General features: G+C 40.1%; 1 protein-coding gene across 4 annotated transcripts; it reads left to right on the forward strand.

Moving 5' to 3' along the window:
* The first annotated feature begins 44 nt into the window (after positions 1-44).
* On the forward strand, positions 45-9,731 carry LOC111247282 (uncharacterized). Of its 4 annotated transcripts, XM_022797998.2 has the most exons (5): positions 45-982; positions 1,123-1,195; positions 8,328-8,515; positions 8,729-8,943; positions 9,129-9,731. In XM_022797998.2, the coding sequence occupies exons 2-5, from the start codon at positions 1,173-1,175 to the stop codon at positions 9,288-9,290; spliced, it is 588 nt and encodes a 195-aa protein (XP_022653733.1). In that variant the 5' UTR covers positions 45-982; positions 1,123-1,172; the 3' UTR covers positions 9,291-9,731. The 4 variants fall into 4 exon arrangements, with proteins under 4 accessions (XP_022653733.1, XP_022653734.1, XP_086841658.1 ...); XM_022797999.2 differs by lacking the exon at positions 1,123-1,195 and having other exon boundaries at positions 66-982; XM_086985532.1 differs by lacking the exons at positions 45-982; positions 1,123-1,195 and adding an exon at positions 1,210-5,835.
* Positions 9,732-21,957: the final 12,226 nt, after the last annotated feature.

Below are 21,957 nucleotides of genomic sequence, written 5' to 3' on the forward strand. Positions count from 1 at the left end.
TTCGAGAAAATGTGGCTGAACAGTTTAGCATTTCACGTATATGGCTAGCGATGCCACCTATGCTCTAGATAAGCACAATATTACCGTAATTATTTTTTCCCAGCCGCCTGGTGGCGCTCCAAGTAGCGGCCGTTCCGCCGCCGAAGGTGCGTTCCCCAATGTAAATGGCGGCCGCCTTGAGTCTAAAATTGGCTGGCAGTGTCTGCCTGTTTGCTCAGCAGATTAACGGTATCAGTTGCTCTCAACGAGGAGAGGGCGCTCCAATGACTATACGGACGTATTGCTTGACCAACCGCGACACTGATGGTTTTAACGGTATTGGCGACACGCCTCCATTGGCAATCACAGCAAGACGTAGCTAGGCTGCTGTAGACGCTCTGCGATCGCTCCGTTGTACAGCGGCTCCATGTGCAATTTACTCGCGATCCAATGCAAAAACGCTGATTCCTCTCGCGTACCCTACTACATTACGTTATGGATGAGAAGAGACCGCCGACTGCTAGTAACGGCGCAATGACTGTGCTCAATGGATCTGCGCAGACTTGAACGTTCGCATGCGCGCTTGATTGGCCAACAGCTGGAATAAGTAGTCTGCCTGTCAACATCAACTTCCGGCCATCGCTGTTCGATTATCACTGAAGTGACGATCTTCCATACTATGTCGCATTGAACTACGCATTGAAAAGTTAGACATGAGACCAAGAACAGTCTCGAACTTGTTAGTCTGTGTCGCTAGATGCGTCGGTTGTATATGAACTGGCAGCGATCGACGTATGGATGGCCTGAAATGTATTGGATTGGTCAGTTAAGACCGAAGGGCCAAACGAAGTTCTGCTCTCTCGATGACGTTTACGCCTACATGAGTAGGATCATTTTGGTTAAAGTTTTATGAAACTACAGGTGAAGAATGACTGAAACGAGCAAGGACATCAAGAAGCCTAATGCGAAGCCTGGAATGAAACGGAGTGAAGATCACTTTTAGGTATGTGCTGATTTACATTGTGTCGTTTAACAATTACTGAACATATAAATTAGGTACCATGAATAAGTGACATAAACTGCCAGAAAAAAAAACATCGATTACATTAGTACTAAAAAGATCTGCGCAACCTACGTTTGAAGGAACAAGATCCACCATTCGCAAATGGCTTCGTGTAGATCTTTCTATCTTCATGATTCATGGATACGTTTGCCTGTAAGTGTTGTTCTAGCTGTTGTCTATCGATAGCGTTTTCTTTATGGTTACAATTATGCAAAATTGCGAAGCGAGCACCATTGAGTGCGAGTCAAGTATTGTGAGAGCTCACGCTTTTTACTGATCTAGTACCTCATGAAGCTTGTCTTAGCCTTCGCCGATATGGACACGAAATTATACAGAAAAATTTATAGATCAGTTTAGCATGATTATCATCGGGATCCAACGACTGTACTGGCAGTCTTTTTTCAATGAGTATACATAACAATTCTGCGACTCATGTTAGGTTTTTTTCCAGCTAGCTTTTCGATATTCGATTATCCCGATTAAACACAAAACTGGTGGAACGTTCCACACCGAATAAGAAGCAGCCCCCTTTTTTTTTTTTTTATTTTTACAAAGCTGCTCAGCTCTGAGAGAAGGACATTGCTGCTTTGAAAACTACGATTGATTTTTAGAATTTTCGTACGCACATCTATTTAAGGCACAAATAATAATATGCCCTATGGTTTATCTGTATGGAGCAGTCTTTTTCCCTTTCAGTGCACGTAGCTGTATCGGTACAGGTAGGAACGCAATACCACTAGATGATTTAATGCAATAACGTTCCAAATTTACGCACAGTTTTGTCATTTACAATAGTCACGTTTATAATATACTATAATTCCAAACAAAAAGAACAGTGACAGGTTACGGGTAACGACATGGTGCTATTATTCAGACGTAAATAGATGTACAAATTTATGGTAAACCTCTAGGAATAGATATATGTCTATTTCTAGAGGCTTATCATAAATTTCAAAAACACTTGTGATTGCTTTGGGACGTATAACAACGCTAAGTGCCAATATTATCCAGTTAGCGTTTCCGTGACAGATTGTTCTTTAAGAATAAGTGGAAGTTCGTCGAAGTTATTACCTTAGACTTCGTGGTAGTGAAGCCAGCGCCGTCTGATCGGTAACGTCAGAACTACTAAAGTAAATGGCTCATAGCGGGCTAAACTTGACTATTTTCTACCGTCCGTGTGTTGCTGTCGGTATGATAGTAGCTAGCATAAAATTACCTTCGAATGACTTCATCCAATGATGCGAGGACTTTCTAAACTCCTGCTAAACATTTTAGCCTTAGGAACGTCTGAATGGTTAAATCTAACGAGCCCTATATGAATGTATTTTTTCCAGGATGCATGTATTTCATACAATCCTATACTTGTTGGATATGAAAAGTTAGATATAACTATAAATTGGGTGGTTAGCTCCATTGTCAGCATCTGTTAATTTAGCAAGGTATCATGTTTTATGGCTTAACCTCCGTTTCATAAATATTGTCTGGAGAATCCATAAGTTTCTTTACCTCTAATACACATTATCAAACAGACAATCAATGGATTATTTGACTCCTTGCAAACCGAATGATACAGTGGTAAATTAATTATACACGGATAAAATTCTATCGTTCACTGTCTCGTTTGCTTGCCACTTCCGGCCGTCCGATTTCGGTTTCCAAATAAAAGTTCAATATGAACTTCCGAGCATATACAAACACTGTGGAACACACAGGACATATATGTCATGATATCCTCATTAGGTCGTATATATATTTATTAGCATATTTGATCGTAAGAGCTAACAGCTTAAATCTGCTACTACAGCCTTGAAGCTTAACAGACGTAAACTCAGTGAAATGAAATTCGTATTGTCTTTGAGCTGTGGCACGCATGCATACAAGGTTTCCCGTGATCCTTGATTCAAATTTTAATCATATAATATGGGATTTCTCACCGTCCCGTTATGATTTGGGCTATCAAACCTGGGTCATCTCATACCATGATGATTTATCCTCTTGATAGTTCACAATGCCAGAAGAGCCAACTATACTGTTAAAAGCAATCGTTGCCGGAGCTTAAAACTTGATAGCATTAGCATATGTTATTTCAGAACGAATCGCCATGGCATGAACTAGCTGGCTAGCGTTTTGTTTGTTATTTCCAAGGCTAACGGCACAGGAGAAGCGAGCTGTTCCTGGTGGCCGAAAAGGCCAATCAGTCGTCTCGAACTTCCGAAATAAACTATCAGTAACGATCAGGGCTTTATCAACAGGTACCTGCTACTATATACCGCTAAATAAAAATCCTCCATCTTATACATTCTACCGAGGGTAAGTACAGCCTCACAGAGAGTGTGTGTCTACGTGAAACGTACTGACTATAGATTCTACAGTTCAGTAAGATAACTCGATAAGCCTGCCCGCCTGTCTGCCTGCTTGCAGATTAACTTGACCGCTCTAGTATCTTGTTTCCTAAGTTCTACGCATTTCTACGGACTTCCGCAAAGAGAAATATGAATTTAGAGACAAATTGTTCTTCCTGCTATTTTGTAAATCGTTTCTCGCGAGATTCGAAATGGGCGTGTAATACCGATACGTAAGCACAGCCCATATAACGGATTATGCCCTGACAGTATTCGATAGCATTTCAGTTCAAGTAGAAGTTCGGCTATCTATCTAAGTTGTCATATCGTTTTATAAATCGATGTCTCACTAGGCGGATTGATGCTAAAGCATGTAAAATTATAAATATCCAATGCTATTTCTATATCGACAAGCAGACATGACTATCTAAAACCGCGTTCGCCACATCCTGCTGAAAACCCTGTTCTAATCAGTTAAATAGCTGAACCGGGTCAGCCTAAGGCCACTGGCACCTTTCTTTTCCTGTTTACTCGACAAGGAGAAGCAACTCGTTTACTCTATTGTTAGGATATACTCATTCCCGAAAGGGTGCAAACGCGGCTGGACGTTGTTTGCTTCCACCGTCTGCTGTCAGTTGTATCGTGAAGACCGATTAGATAAAATTAATGTTTGTAGTAGTTCAGGTCCTGCTCCGCTCTTCTTTCTCCACTGAAGCTGTTAGTTTTTTTTTTTTAATGTCTTGCATGTAAATCGCTAGGCTCAGAACAGTCTGGCGATGGCACGAAATTACTGGGTTTGGCCGCGGCAACGAGACCCGACTGCTTACATCATATGAGCATATGAAACTAAAAGTAATGTGGTCGTGAATTATTCAAGTTGGAAGCAAAACATCAGTGTTTAATGGCTCACGTACTGCAACAGCAGACCATACATATACGTCGAATGTTATAAAACGCTATGAACTGAGCTTATCTGCTTTGATCCCGCTTAGGAGCGAACAGAAACACAGGTCATGTGTGCTCGGAATGTTCAGAAATACGGCGGACATGTGACACGGTTTACATTAAGGATGGTCTAATCTGTGACGATGTTAGTCATCACCGCGTTTGCATTGTTTTTTATAGCCGTCATTATTAACATTCGCCACTGCTATAGATCAATCTGGCTCTGTAAACCTCACTAATTCTATTACTATTCTATTATTATTAATGAATGACTGAGTTACTTTTCTTTGCCCCGTTTCGATGATTTAACGTGAGAGCTTTCAATAAAATTACGCTAAACATCTTCACCCCTTGGAAGAAGAAAATTAGCCAGTGCTCAGCAGAACCAATCTGATTAAGCTGATTTCGTAGCTCATTGCTGCTCATTGCAAGATGTGTTATGAAAAGCTAGTATTAGTAGGATGGTCTAATTCGAAAAAAAAATATGCAAAGCATCAACTTTGATCAGATTTTTCTCACAGGTGCACGCAGTTTTACACTGACCTTTAGGGAATCGTTTAACCTTATCTCATCTCTAAACAGCCTATGTACATAGCCAATTAATAAAGTTCTACAGGCAACTCAGTGGTAAGAAGTCGACTGATGCTCCTGTCCGAAACCTGCAGCGGACATTGTTCTAAACGATTGATGTTATTAAATCAAACTTTTCATTGGCGTGTCGGTGACAAAAACAATGGTGACGACGTGCGCCTTTCGGCGGCTAAACACGTATTTTATTATATGCTCTACTTGATACGGGATCAAGACTCAAGGACCCGTACATTTAACCTGCAACTGTATTTCCACTCACTCAAATCTGCATCACTGTTTGGTCATCTGGTTTTTCGTCATTTGATTGCTTTAATCTGGTGGCAGTTCCGTGCCTATGCTTGACAATCTCGTCACTCTAGCTGAGTCATGAAAATATGGATCAATAGAGCTTAACTCACTCCGTGACGAAATTACGACGAGGTTGGACGTCGATTCTCTGACTATTTCATTTTAGCAATACATTTTTTCGAACACTTTATTGGACGGCTCGTAGTAGACGCATGGCAAGCCGTCCAGAACTTTGCTGAGGATACGATACATCTGACAGAGCAAAAGGGCTCAGCCATTAGCAGCCCAAGTGGAAATAGTCTGTGCCCGGTTCACGGTTAATTTGATGCTGATATGAAAAAAATCAATGGCGGAAATCTAAAACACATGTATTCTACGGATAGCTAAATATCTCCCATATTCTCCTTATATCGGCGACTGGCTGCCTAGTTGAATCAAGTGTACCTTAGTGCCTGTTGTTAAACGTTTCTGGATATATTAGCCTCAGCATGGATAAAGTTGAGTATGAACTCAAGCCGGTGCTTTCAGTACGACGAGATATTAAAATTGGGCTTGAGCGTCTAAGATCATACCATCCTCTATGGAAACTCACGAATAGAATAAGCTCACAGATAGAACACGCATCAGGTAAGTGGCAAGTGCTACATGTTAAATAAATCCTTTAAAAAAGTTTATAATTAGTACATATAAATAAAGTTCTTTCTCTGCCTTGACTGTTAGTCGGGTAATGTCACGCTCTACGCTAATATCTCGCACATTCATGTTTATTCATTAGGAGCCTACTAACACGGTAAAGATAAAAAATGGTTAAAGGATAACCACACGAACGGCCTCGCTGGATTGACAGTACAATACAATTGATTAGTGCTCTAGAAAAGCATTACTGTTATGTATGTATAACTTACATGCATATAGCGCATAAATATGTAACTTGAAGGCTCTTGAAGTCGATGCTAACTATAGTCTACAGTTGCACTCGCTGGTTGCGTAAGCCATGTATAGATCGCTGAGGTTAAGGTCAAAACGTTGCATTAGAACAATTACTCAGTGGGTGGAAAGTGGTCGATTTGAGATTGCCAACTCCTAGGCGTCATTTTTAAGGTAATCGTCTTACGTTAGCGCCTACTACAAGTGGCATGATTACAGAAGGGTCTGTTCGAGCTGCTAAAGAAGATTATTTGTCTCTTTTTTGTCTTTGAAACAATAACCCATAAATAATAGTAGAAGCTCAAAACTTGATATGGGTCCATGTGTTTTATTCAAGTTAAAAGTGAGAAGCCTATATGGAAATGCGTCACGTCCAACCGGGTGGGTAAAATCGTTATCGTTTCTAGTAGACTGGGCTGTACTGAACATCTAGTCCGCACTAGATATTCCTTCGGCTTGTAGAATGAAACGAATGGAGAACGCGAGAGGTAAGGAGGTATGAAAATGCACGACAGTGGCCTTAAAATACGCATATGTTTATGTCCCTTGCTTTTAACTTAAAAAAAAAAGTCTTAAAAACATTTTAAGACTTAGGTCTTAAAATGACCTAATTATAACGAATTATACTGCACATGTTAATGGACACGCCCACTTTGACGGTAGCCCACGCTTAGAACGACGCCAGAAAAGAGTCGCATTTCGATCGATCTACACTTATACATATATATATAAATTTTTTTTTATAAATGCCGATGTCAATTATAGGCAGTCTGTTAAGTCGGTAAATTAGCGATCCAAATGTTCTGACCCAGAAGAATCTAACCCAGCTACTATACGATGTGAGGTGCGCTCTACGACACTATCAGCGGCATATGATATGGCACGTAAGCCAAGTGGTCGCGCCGTCAATGCCGACACAGGACTTTGTATAGGAAGCACGTAAAGGCGAATATGACTTGCGTTTTATCAGTCTTCAATTACTTTCCGGGAGATCGATGCGCACCTGCTGTCGGTCACCACCGAGTACCAGCGGCCATCTTAACGAGTCACTGAATCCGCTTTCGTAAATTAATTTCCTTTTCTAGCTCGCAATGCCTTCCCCCAAAACACAAATTTGTCAGGCAGATATTATTACTACTGCCTATACATAGGCAGTTAATTATTTTGTTCTATGTTTTTCTGTACTCAAATGGTTTGTAGAAACAATCGGAGATATTCGGTATACTGGATCTGCCATTTTAAACTATTTAGTGTTTTCATTCGCAATAGTCTGCTTTCTCGTATAGTCACATATGTTCTTTATATTGGTCATATTTATCATAGATGCATGTTATGAACATGTCTGGTCTTAGTTTCTTCCATATTGTCACTAGACTAGCGATTCTGGAGGATTTAGCAGTGTCCATAGACGCTCAGTGCATTAGAAGAATAATTTAGCAAAATCAGATAGATCTTGAACCTTTAAAATCTCTCTCTCTCTCTCTCTCTCTCTCTCTCTCTCTATATATATATATATATATATATATATATATATATATATATATATATAGGGTGTGTCTCACACTTTTGACAACAGGGTACCTTTCCAAAGTTCCGTTTTATTTTTATCATTTAGCAGACGTGACACCATTTATAGAATAGTTATTAGTTAGTCATAATGTCTTGTAACGCATTTTCGATGTCAAGCACCGACATGGAGGACACCTTGATATATCCCTTGAGATAAAGTCTAATGACAGCCAGAATGAGCTGGTAGCTCCGCTAGCTATGTGTTTTCATCGAAACGTGTCTTACACAGAAGCCTGGATCTGGCCAAAGCGAAGATATGATGCCTGTCGCTGATCGTTTACACATACCGCTGAGGAGCCTCAACAGAACGAGTGATTATGAACTGACAAAAACCATTTCCTAATCTCCCATTGATCATGTGTACAAACATTAGAAAACTTTGTACAATATTATGTATGAAAACTTCTTGCAGACCAGTGTGCCTGCTGATGTTTTCGTCGATGTTTAGTATCAATTTGTTTGAAACATTATCTTCTGAACATTACACCTAGCGGATCCGCTGTTTTACCTGCTTAGTGATGTCTATTATGTTGACACTTCATTATTACTAACTCCTTCACATGGCGCCAAAGCACATGTCACGTTGTTCTATTATACTTTAATGAGTGAATATCATGTGTTAGATCGTTAGGCGAGCACGAGATCGAAACAAGTTCGTTGGATGCAAAGGAGATGTGCCCGTCTCTGGCAGACTGCTTCTATCGACGGCTTTCTCGACGCGAGCTAAGAGACCTCCTTTGGGCCACTCAGTCCTCTGATACGTGTCCGTTCGTCGTACTGATCGTGCTCATAGAAGCCAACTCGAAATTAAGTATGCCACAAATGCAATAGTAAACGCTGATCCGAAATTATAAATCATTATTTAAACTTACAATTCATAGAATCGTTTCGTGTGCAGCATGTTGGATACCCCTACCCATATCAGGCATTGATTTTTACCGAAATTTAGATTGTTTTTCCAATCGCGGGAAGAAAGAGCATTGTTATAATTAATGACAGCATATTACCTACTGGATTCATACAGGGCAATTAAGGCGAACATTTATTGCTCGGACGGACGCGGATCTGGCGGAGTTTTGTGAAGTTGTAGCTGAGACTGTTGCCAAGCAAATGCAATCCAATGAACACTCTAAACAGATTTCCGCACGAAAGTTTCCTGTAGAAAATAGATTTATTAATAATAGAAAGAAAAGTAGCCAGGAGAATACCGAGGAGGACGCAGACCTTTCGACAACCCAGGTACAAAAAAAGAACTAGTCCACTAAGTCAAGAGCCAACCAAGTGCGTATGTAAACTCACTACATAATTTATCTTGACTACAGCATAATGACAATAGTAAACCGTTCATGCTATAATACGACGATAAGATCACTGTCATATGTATTGTTAGCCTTTGTGCGGTGCTTCTTTACGATGCGTTCTAGGTGACTGAAGATCGACGTGTGCATCTTATATTTAGCGATCATCCCTATTGTCTATGGAAGCCGTGCCTGAACGTCCTCGAAGGTCTTCTTCGAATGCGGGGCAGCCTCGTGGTCCAGCATCGATTTTCACGGACTTGGATAAAACGTGTTGAATGTATCTAGATATGATTTTTTTCATCTTAAATACAGTGTTTACAGCAGCAATGACTTTGTTCGTCAGGTTGAAAGGTCAGAACAAATTGTTTTTGTCTGTAGCTGAAGTAGTTCCAGTTTTTTCTACTGCGGCCGGTCTGACTAAGCAACAACCGCGCCGAAAAGTAATTTCCTTCGTCTATAGGCGTTCAGAGCGTTTACGGAGTACGTTCAGGGCAAAGCATCAAAGCTGTTATCCGGATAGCGCGCATATAGGCCAACGTACATGGACGTAAATTGGCAGTGGTTGACGTGATACGGGACCATAAAAGCATGCAGCCGTATACGAGCCATTGCATAACCTATTTCCATTGGTGAATATTATAGTTAAATTTTGGCTTTGTATTTGGAATCTAGAAACTTAATAAACTATCATGGTTGAACGCGGCTTTGTCAAGGCAGACCGAACAAGAGCTGTGTGCTAGTGTCTAACAGACAGCTAGTTATATTTTATATATATAATGCGTAATAAATGAAACTTTTCATTGGAAGCTAACAGAAACTAGATGAAGATTACGTATCATTAACTGACTAATGCTTCATTTAGTCGAAAGAGTTTAGATTTGTTCAATAGGCGGTTTTAGGTAAGCGTTGCATCTAAATGGCACATATGTTTATTGCCTTTGCTAAACATAACGATTACCTTGTAACACGGAACACCTACCTCAAAAAACGTTCCAAGGTAAATTTAGGATGTGTACAAATGACTAAATTACTTCTACGCAATGCTAATTATCTCTCTATAGTATCATTATCATATATATATTCTACTGCCTTAAGTAGCACCATAACTCGACGTAACAGTGGAGTGGCAGTGATTTCGTTGAACGGTGCCGAGAACAAAGCAGGTAGTGTCGAACTTTCACTCGACAGACGCACCAATATGTACTCAAATAGTGTTGAGCCACAAAATAGATTCAACAAACGCCGCAATTGATTCTCGACGCCATTAAGATCTACAATGCCGAGATGGTTTATATAGGGCCAAAGTATTTCGCCAGGCAAGACCTGCCGTCTTTGAGAACGGTTCCTTTACTAGGCAGGTACATCAGAACAATTATCGGACGTCACTAAGTAGAGAAGCTTACTAAAAATCCGAGATTCGGCTGAATGTTCCATTCAAATTAGGCCATCCCTGTCGAATATGGCCGACGTTTTGCGGATACCACCGCCATCGCCGATTAAAACCTACACGATGACCAATATCCGAACCTTCGATTGAACAGCTTGTGGCGTTGCTTTAAGTACCGATTCGATTGCCGACTAGGACGCAACAACGGTAGGGCATTCGCTTATGTTCGAGCCTATCAGATCGGAAATGTGCAACGAAAAAAATGGAATTTAAGACACCTGAAGTGTTCATTTTCAGTAATCTTTTATGACTCTAGCAAATTCTGATTTATCTCTAGATTTAGATCAAAAGTCAATCAGCTTAGTGGTATGAAGGAGCTGATCGACTCTGTGGAGCTAACCGCCGATTTTGAGTACAAAATTGAATTTCAAAACATTATTCTATTGGGAATGGTTTCAACCCAAAAAAATCGATTTGCGATAACAATTGTGAATCAGAAACAAAGGAAGAGATACTTACCTTAAGCTATTAAAACTAACCACATCGCGTGAGGTACGCTATCGCAATTTCCTCAGAGCTAAACATGTCTTCGTTCTAACTGAATTCTAACCGAACCCCACAACTGAAACTTCCGACGAAGTTAACGTTTCAATCCATATTCGATTGTCTAGTGTGATGTGGTGTTTTTTTTTTCCATCTATGTTATTCATTACAAACGTACAAAGCGTTCGGGGCGAATTGAGATGAATTTTCAAAGGTTATTTCTCGTAGCCGGCATACGCTCGTCACATATTATCATTACTCGAGAAACTTTAGAACCAGAGCCTCTTGCGTGATGATCACATATTAGAAATGCGAAACTATGACCAATAACTCGGTTTTTTCTAGAACAAAACGTCACAGTTGGAAGGAGGTTCATGTTTCGAATATGCGTGAAGGTCGATTATTATTCATCTCCGTTCGCTGCTTGAATCCCCCCACCGAGACGATAAACTTACTTAATTACCTGATATCGAAGCTCAGCTAAGAACGCGGTTGGTAAGGGATAGAAGCAGGTCTCTATATATCAGAATAAGAAAAACTTACTGTCCCTATGTGGACCCTATGTGGATTGAAAGGATTTTTGACGATTCTAGCTCTTACAGTGCATACCGTGTACGCAAATGTACCTTAGCAGAACGACACCATCCAGATTAAACGGAGCCTCTTGGAGAATCAGCTCGAGCGACTGAAATTGTCGGTTTCTCCGACAATTGTGATTGTAGCAAGTGATGTAGCCAGCCATAGTCGATTTTCCAGCAATGAAAAAGTATAATGGATCTAGGAATCACTCGCAGAAATAGCACCAGGTTTGCCCGCGATTTACAAGATGTTCTCCGTTGCGAATAAAATCGAATGTACAGCTGGTGTTCTTATTATGTTCAACGAAGATGACACCGTGCTGCCACGTATTTTCCAGAAAGAAGTATTCGACTCGTCTGTTGTCCCTGTCAGTTGACGCGGATTGGAGACTTGTAAATAAGGTCTCGAATTAAACCTATGGCCGCAGCAAAAAGGAGTTTCCTTAAATAAGCCCATTCATCTTTAAGAAGCAGCTTTCTGATCACTGCACATATAGGAGCTCTGTATGACCTTAACATTACTTCTGTATCGGATAACGTTTCTGCGTGTCCTGTTTTTAAAGGTGGAACAAAAGAGGATTATGGGTACCTGTTTTATGCCTTTCTTAAAGCTTTCGTTGGCAACAGTCCAAGCCTTAAGGGATCGATCAACACGAAAATTGAAGACCTGATTTATTATCTGAATATTAAATGGAGTGTTGAATATTTACAGGAAGCATTTAGACTTAGTGGTGATGGAACACTTTCAAAATAATAGTTATACTCAACTGGCATCTCTCTTAAAACGGCCTGTGTGAAAAACTTAATTTGATGGCAAAAAATCATTGAACTAACTAGTTTATAGATTAGAATTCCATATTTTGTAAGGAGAGTCATCTACAAACGAGAAAACAAAAACTTCCCATGTGAGTAAGCGAAACAGCTATAAACACCTCCGTTTATCACTATCCATCGTAGAACTGAAACTGTAATAGACAATGGTTGCAGGATTTCAATTATAGCAATGGCCACGCCCTCCCTTGTTTTGCCGTCCATGTATTTCACCGTCCGTACAGACATATCAAACGTGCGTCAAGTCATTGTGTTGTACATGCGTGCGTGCCAACGGTATCGACCGCACGTGCACGATGGCACTGTTCGGGGACTCAGAAACTAGAACATTATATATTTCGTGCCATACGAAATACCTCACAAGCGTAATTATGAGTCGTAGTAATTTTGGCCGTTATGTTTCGAATCTTACGTCCAGTATGGCCGTTAGGCACTCCACAAGTGAGCACGAACCGCAACGTGCTTATGCCTGGGTTCGAACCTATACCACAGCATGTCCCTAAGGCATTAGCGAGCGAATACATTATCTATTAAATTATCACAGAGACATCCTCTGTTTCAATCAAACGACGATATAGTAAACGAAACGATCAGCGTATAAATAGTGCATCTAGCACAGTTCAGATACTTCCGCAGAGTATGTAAATAATATCACAAATAATAACTGCATCTATAAACGTTTCTCAAACGGATCGTCATGCCAGTTGATGGTTCGCCTGTTGTCTGAACGAATGAAGTTTGTGGATAGCTTGTTATGTTGGTTACTACTACTAATAAAGTGTTGCATCTCGATCAAATGGTGTCTGAACATTGTGATTGAAGCTTCTCTAAGCTATTTACCTTTCTGCGTGGAGCTATCTGTAGCAATAACTTTGCGTGACAAACAGACGATGGCTAGAATTTCCGTGTCCAACTAGAATCGCTGCACTAACTTGCAACACTGAACATTAGGGAGGGCGATCACGCCAGATTAAGTTTATAGTAAATACGTGAATGTAGTTAGAATTGCGTTAATAGAAAGGATTCATTTAATCTGATGTTTATATAGTTGCGACGTACGTGTAGCTACCAGCGTAGGTGCGATTTATTTAGGAGACACCTTATTTTTAGTTGGCATTACCGACGAGAACGCCTAACGTTAAATACATTATTGATACGACGGTTTAGGATTGTCCGCGCTCTGAGCTATTTTCCCGACAAAAGCTGCTCCTTGTGCCAATACCGAATCTCTATTTATAGCTGCTGAAACTACGTTCGTTGACGCTTGGGCTTACGCACTTCGTCGGTCTCTAATTGCAAATTATGTTATTTATTTCTGCCCGCTTCTCAAACGAGGATTCGCCTCATCAGCCTTTTTGGGATCTTTGTACTCAATGACGGGCACCACCAGAGGCCTGGCACGTCGATGCACCAAGCCTGATTGCTGTTAGCGTTGGGATACGACTTTATGCAGCTTGGCCTACTGTGCACGCTAGTTCATCCTGCCAGCGGTTGGGCTTTAACTATACAGCGGTGCGTTCGGTAGTGGCGTGCAGAAGTCGTGAATTCAGGCGAGGAAGCTACAGCAAAGTAACTTCTACGTCTTCAACTTGAACAGCTTCAACACAAACCACTCCTAGATAGACACGCATAGATTTTCACCACCTGTCTAGACCGACGCATAGTATTTCGCCGCGTGAGGTGATGGTTGCCATAGAAACCGCTCGAAAAACCGATTTTTGAGCTTCTACCGCGTGTACAAGTGGTTCACAACGAATTCGAACAAGCGCTGGGCTGGGTCTGGCCTGACATAAAAAGGCTTATGTGATTTATCCCATAGATGAATATAATTGCATAAGAAATTATGATTGTACCGGGAAGAAATGCTAGACAGCTTTATTTACGAGTTGATTTCTTCCGAATTTAGTCTTATCAATGCTGCGAAGGAATCAGATATAACTAGTATTGAGAGAGCTATTACAAGAATATATTTTCGGCTTCATGTTTATAAGCAAACCCTACTAGATGCCATCTCAAACATCTGAAGCTATTGTTTAGGTCTTATGTAATGAAAACATGGTGAATTCGTTCACCCTTACTATTCTTCCTAACCACTTTGCTTATATTCTAGTCAGCTGATTTCTAGGGTTCTATGATTCAGTGTAGATATAGCGATACGCCATTAGCACCGATAAAGATGCGATTTAGCCAACCGACATTTTGCTGTCATATAGCAATAACGACGGAAGTACTTTAAATAACCGGTACGTGCAACAATAATATAGAACAGGAGGAAAAACAGCATGGAGACAAAGTAACATGACACAACTTGAAATTAAATAACTTAGGAAATACTTAGTGAGTAAAATCTGATTGAATATTGACTGAATTGGCTATAAGTAAATCGACCCTAGAATGTACGCCAGCTAATGCCGTGATCGGAAAAGTTACTTTCGTCTGCAGGTCTTCTAAGTTAACTAAGCAGAAAGATATTGCCAATTCAAAGTTACTGTTAAACCCAGCCAAGCCCTTCAATCGCATTTAATTTTTAGTACCCAGCACAATTCAACAAACTATCAGCACTTTGCTTTACCGTGGATCGCAGAAATCCAATTAGATTATAATAAAAAACTGTGTAGTATGACTCTATCACTTTCATTCACGCGATATTTTGACAACGTGGACGTCGGCAACGTTGGGGTCGATAATATCAATATTAAGACAGGTGGTGTTATATATGAATGCAACTTTATCTGTACACTCACGAGCACTTAACGCAACTTTCTAAAATACAATATTATCCATACTACTAGGATGGTATACATACATACCCACAGTACACGATCAATTGGAAAACGCCTAACTAGGTAAATCCATTCGATCATCCTATAGAGGTATATAGTTTCATAGCAGGAAGTTTAATAAAAAATGGCTGATTCGCGTTTGCCCCACACTAAAAACCATATTAGGTTTTCACACAAAAAATATTTAGTCAGACACTATCCAAGAGCTGGACAGTTCGCCTAGAGACGCACGCTTTACCATACATGGATTCTTAGAAATAACCAAATATATAATATTTAGCGGAAGGTCGTTTTTTATCCAGGTAGCTAAATGACTTGAAACGGCTTTGGCAGATTCATAGACGTTTTTTTTTTTCGTTTGTATAGATTAAACGAAGTACGTTATCAAATGTATTTTGTCAATAAACATGTGACATTAAAACAGCATGTTGTTTTACTCTGTCACACACGACATGTATGCGCAGGCCAACTGTTCCCGAAGTTGTCTGGTACAGTAAAAAAAATTCTATAGGACTGCCTGGGATGTATAAGCCTATATACTAAACATGGACCGCTTTGAGTAACGTTGCATTTATTAAAATCTGCACGTGTTTCACATAAACGATATGCGTTGCATGATTTGACTCTTTGATAATTTAGTTCATGACAACGTTCCTTGAATTATTCAGTTTTTTATATTGGCAGCACCCTTTTATCCTGTTCTGTGGATAGGGTGCGATCGGTAATCTATTGATGCCTCAATTATAACTGCTAGAGGGATTTTAGATGTTACTAACGTTCCAAGTGCGACGCCTTGAATACTTTCTAGCTATCAAATATAAGTAAACTTCTACCAGAGATCCAAGCAGACCTGAAAGAACAAGTAAAATTAAAGGTAGGGAAATATCGTTGGCTGTAAGCACTCGAATTGTTTCGCGAGTACTAGCTAAAGCGCGCTTTTTTTTAATTTCCATAAACTGTTCAGATCTGCTGGGTTCTTTCATCTTTTTAACAATGTGCATTTCTCTGAAAGTACCTATAAGAACATTGACTTTTGATTTTAGCGGAAATTCAGGACTCATGAGGAATCCTGCAGACGACACATAGAGTGTGTCTCGTCCCTGTACCAATGAACCGTCGTAGTCCTGAGCATCAAGGACCATTATCACGGATATCACGTTCTCCGATTTTTCGCTTTGACGCTGACAAGATAATTCGGAATCTCTTTGAATTAATTTACCAGTTTTTTTCTTATGAGATAGAGTCTGAAACGCTTCGGAGGTATGAGGCTCGTCGAGGATACGCACAGAAAACGTATCACCCACCATGCAAACAAAGCTGTTCGGTAGTTTCATAAATGTCGTCAGGTCCGCTATGGTAATGATCTGTGTACTGATCGGCGCGCTGAGGCTGGACAAAAGCCCTGACGAGAACATACACTTAATGAGAAATGATGCTATAAACATTAAAATTACAATTAGAGAGGGCCTAGCGATGGCCAACGGTTGACTCAGTTGGGTGGCGATAACCAATAGAATCGTCTCCTTTTGTCGGTGAATGCGGAGCGCGACAATGAATGCCAAGTAAAGGAGTCCAAGACATATCCAAATACCTTTGTCAAAAACGAAAACAATCCCTAGCGAACTCAACCGATGTAACTGACGGATCTTACTGAAGTACCGCATGGATTCAACAGCGATCACCGACGTAAAGGCGACTTCTTCAAGGCGTTGAGCGGTGTAGGTAAAATAAAGCAGGCTCATGTCTGCTTTCCGAGTTCGAAGCCAGCGAAAAGTGTCATTCTGGGTCTCTCCAACTAACCCGGTGGCCCGCAGCCTGGCAATCCGGCTCAGGTTTAAAAAGAATCGGATCTCTTCCTCTATGCCACTTGCGTACGACACAGGGCCAAAATCCAATATAGAAAAATAGTTGATCCGAGGCTGGAATATTTCGCCGGGTTGAACGCGCCGTCTTTGGGCACAGTCTCGATAGTCGGCAGGTACATCGGTAAAATCATCATACGTCATTAGACACAGAAGTATGCTTCTTGAACTTAAAGGAGTATTACGTGGAACTAACCACCGCGTAAGAACGAGGTATTCGGCGGATTTTTCCATTTGAAGAAAATCACCTGTAGTCAATTTGCTTGTAGTACTGCATGTATTATTCGTCGCTCTGCGATCGCCTGTCGTTAGATTGGTCATATTAAAACATCCCGCGTTGCTATGCACTATGACAAGGATCCAGAGTTTCGAAAGTAGAACTTTATGAGCCAGCTTCACTATCTCCTCGATACTTGAGTAGATTAAAACTACCATTGGTGTTTCTGCGAACTGCCATGATTGTATGTTTTGGTCATCATCAGGCCGAAAATGTACCACAATAAACGACATGTTTTGCGAAACAATCCGCATTGTAGACAGAACATTGGAGATATTCATCTTATTCAGCAACTGCAGACTTGGCTTGAAGAGTCTAAGGCAACTGGGAAGAATCACCCGCTCATGAATCAAACAGAGTACAACAACTAACACTTGCGTACTGCATTTTGAGATGACGCCCCGTCTAGCTTATTGATGTCTGATTCACATTCACGTCTATTGGAAATTCTCATTAAATTCAAATTGTTTGCGTGTCTATTCTGACACCGTTTCAGCTCTAAATTTGAATGGCTTCCTATCGGATGGCTTTGCACCCATCGATTTTTCTCACATGCGTTTCCGATGTATTTTGATGGCTTCTCCTTTATGCTCCGTTATGACGGAAGTCAGCCAAGGCCTTCGGAATCCGGCTGTCTAAAGAGACAGGTTATTGTGTCAGAGCGTTCAGTGAGGAGCCCTGTCGCTCGCTCAGTGAGCCACACAAACTTGTGCAAAATACACCCATTCGATTACTGTAATGCATCTTCAATGCAAAGCGAGGAGCAAAAAAACCAAGTCATAGCGACTGGACGCCATTGCGCACTCGGCCCATAGTGAATAGATTTGGCTATGATAGTGTCTGGCCGTAAATAGATTGCATTATTCAATACTTCGAAAAAGAGAGAGACGGGTTTCGAACAGTGTTCGTAATAGTTCATGTCCAACATGGCTACGACGTTAGCCGGACGGTAACAGTTCTTTGTCCGATTAGTAATGCGGTTAGTGTTGATTGATGGAAAACTATCAGCATTGGGCGTTCGGAAACATATCGAAAGTGAATACGCGGCCATTAATGCGTTTGTCAGCTTCGTCTCAAAGATCACTTTACAATAGATCTCTGATGTGATATCTCGAACCGTATAAAATGATTCCTGTGATAGTACAAGCTGATATACAGACGACAAATAAAATCTGGTCGTATAAATAATAGCGATAAGCCTTAAATTGCTGATACGATCACAAGCAGACTGTTTACACAAGAGTGTCGAAGCTCGCAAATGGATGCCATATTATTTGAGGGGTTAGATAAGCATGTGTTCTTACTACTACTATTGTTAGAAACGAAATATTCCCACAAGCAATGATCTATAAAAATTTAAACAGAAATTCAGAAGAATAGAGGAGGCGAGAATGGGTATGACTATTTAAGCAGGAGCCGCGCATGTTGTCTATCAAGCTTCTCAGATGTACTTATGGGAATTAGAAGAAGATCATAGCTTAGGTTCACAATTCGAAATAATCAGACTGAGAAGAATGGGTTAATAATATAAAGCATAAAAGAACACAACCATTTTACGAAAAAATGCTAGAGCTTCATCGCTCCGTGTAAATGTTGACTATTGAGCTATTAGATTGCACCTTTGAAGTTAAAGGAACTAGGCTTCTCCCGCCCTAATTTCCTTGTGCATGGCGTAAAAAGAATTGCTTTCTAGTGGCGAATACACTAAAAAAATGTGTACCATGGTATCGTGGTATCTGTTGTTCATTCAAAGCACACAGGCTAACAAGAATGTACTAAATTGGTTTGACAATGTATTTGTTTGTTGAGGCATCAGGATATCTAATACTACACCGATGTTTCTTAGCATTACTGGCAACCATTTTGGCTAAGTTGGACCTAAATTAATGCTTTCTGAATTCCAAATCTTTTACGGTACTATGTTGTTTTTCTCTGGAAAAACGTAGTATGCCTGCAAGGATCTGTTTCCAATACTGATGCCATGAAGTAGAATAATGCATCAACATATGCCAGTTAACGCTGGTATAGAACACACACCCAGGTGAATATCCTTTTTTCGGCTAAGTGCTCCGTTCGGCTACACAGATACGTAATGGCAGACGGATTTTTATTTAAAGTCACGATTTTGATACGTACTATGCGCAATATTATGTCTCTTTTCGACTTCAGTTGTCGATAACATCTATGGTTTATAGAGAAAATCAGTGACTAATAGCGTTGAATCGAATGTAACGCCAACCGCTGATACGTTTACGCAGATGTTTTGTATATGTGCAAATGACCTGACAATAATATCCTTTCTTCAGCTTATATGAGTACGATGACACTATGATCTATCCCCTTACCTAGATCAGCCTAATTTTATCCTATATATAGTTATGTATTCGTAGAGTTTGACGTCCCATGCACATTTTCATCACACAGGAAAAACTTCACTTTCGCTTTTGTTTGCAATGATGATTTCCTTTCATTGTTCATACTTCCAACCTGTTCAATAACGTAGCCAAGTTCCTTATCAAACTTGACCAACGTTATCTCAAAACTACAAACCTGCACGCCGTTCGTGTAGCCTAATGGCCTTCGGGTTGCCTGCGTATATCGTAAGACAACAAAATACGCGTGAAGCACGCAAAAATATAACAGTGTAGCGGTAAACGGGAGCAAGGAAATATCACATATATGTACCTCGTCGAGCTCATCTGCAATAATGATTTGTTCAGCTACGCCCATTGTTTTATTAGATTTATTTCTTGATCTATGATGGTGATAATTTATATCTCCGTAGGAGTTATAAGTAGCAAGTTTATCTTTCAAAGCGGTGCGAATCCCGGACCTGTAAAAAAGGCCTATTCGCCTGATAAAGTCACCCAGATAGGGAATCATATTGGAAAACATAATCCGATATAATCGAGTTAAGCATCGTCACTGATGTCAAGAATCACCTGTTTGCTCGTTTACGAAAATTACTGAAATGTTCTTATCTAAAATCATATGACACATATGTCACGGCACATGCACGCTGATCTTGCTGATGATCTTTACTGGTCAACAAAATCGTTAAATATTTACGTGCTGTGTAAACTATTCGAACTAGATCATAGACGTGAAGAAAAAGTATGTTTAATTAAGAAACTATCTATAACCATGATTAGCATAAATAGGCGCGAGCTCACTCCAGCAGGCGAAGTTAGCCTGTGTGTCTCTGAGAATTTTGAATGTCCCTCTATTCAAAGGGTTACAATAAATGTGGCGCACACTACCCCTAGATTTATCTGTATACCCTAGATTTAAACGAACCAAACAAATGGGGTCTTCGCTTTTTTGTGTGTTGTCTCGACAGCTGTCAAATATGCGATGCCCAAAACGACCCTATGGTTTGCAGCCAGTAAAATATGTCATCTTTACTATCGCAAAACTGTTTAATAAGAATTGGAAAATTCGATCCAAGTTAAGGGACTGTTCCCATAAGTTCCCATGCGGTCGAAAAGCTTTTTCAGATCGAATTCCTTCCCTCTGCATACTATAGCATACTATCTCTATAGTTCAAAGGCATATAAAGCTGTCATAGGCAAGCAAGCATTAAAGTTTTGTTTTAGATCCGATCGTACGACTTGCTACAGATTGACTGACGGAAATACAATGTGGATTTCCATTTCAGTATCTGGGTTTGCTCTATGAACGCCAGCAATCGCTCGCATTTTCACTGTGACTGCTATCCGTACCGTTAGTATCGTTTAGACTACGATGAATGATATCTGCTTTTATGACAAGTGTCTACACCTTGAACAAAGACCAAAAAAGATAGTTTCACATTATCATTTACTTTCTAATACATGTGAGTAACGTTTGGCTTGACATACTCATCATTGTTGACTTGGGAGTGTATAACAGGATGTGGTACTCCTGGGAACAATGTAGATCACAATAAGAACATTTGTTTTGTGCTCTCTTGGATCAAAATGCAGCAAACATTGAATAACTGTCTCGATATTGACCAAAAATGATCTTACCAAATACCAAACAATTATAAGATTATGACTATACTTAGGAGAAAACTATGGGGGAGTGACGAAGGAAAACATTCGACTCTGGATCAGAACTGTTGTTGGGACCGATTAGAATCAGTTAATTACTGCCTTTTGTGTTTGCACCATCCCAGAACCTCAGTCAAACTCATCACCACTATTGCATAAAAATATTTAATTATATTAATTACACAAGTAATATGTGCTTCCGTCAACAGCGTGGATAAATCAATGAGTGAATTTTATTTAAGAAACCAATACGCAACTCATATGGCTCTACTAACACAAAAACGAACCGTATCACACATCAACGCCTTAGGTAGTATGTAAAATAGTGAAGTTCAAACATAACTCTATGTGCGTTGAAGATGATCTCGAGAAACGACCCTAATTAGTGAAAGACAAATAACTGTACGGACAAACATATTCTCGCACGGTGACGTGTCCTATATAAAATATTTTTCTTTTAGATATAGCATAATTATTGTAAGAATGATTACTTGTTGTCAAACATGGCACTGCGACTGTAATTCTCTAATGAATGAAATGAAATAATTCCAGAAAATCGAAACCGTTTTCAATTCGGTAAAAGTAATCAAGTCTTAGGCAAACTCCTCCTTAATTCCCGTTGAATTAATGCAAAGTATGGAACCAACATGCTTGCTT

This window comes from Varroa destructor, unplaced genomic scaffold (genome assembly GCF_002443255.2).
Source record: "Varroa destructor unplaced genomic scaffold, Vdes_3.0 BEIS01000003.1, whole genome shotgun sequence".
Classification (NCBI taxonomy): domain Eukaryota; kingdom Metazoa; phylum Arthropoda; class Arachnida; order Mesostigmata; family Varroidae; genus Varroa; species Varroa destructor.

Excerpts from the sequence above, each read along its gene's own strand:
- LOC111247282 (XM_022797998.2), top strand. The coding sequence starts at position 1,173 with ATGATTCATGGATACGTTTGCCT. Across the intron at positions 8,516-8,728 it reads AGAAGCCAACTCGAAATTAA|GGCAATTAAGGCGAACATTT; the intron begins GTATGCCACAAA and ends GGATTCATACAG. Across the intron at positions 8,944-9,128 it reads CAGACCTTTCGACAACCCAG|GTGACTGAAGATCGACGTGT; the intron begins GTACAAAAAAAG and ends GATGCGTTCTAG.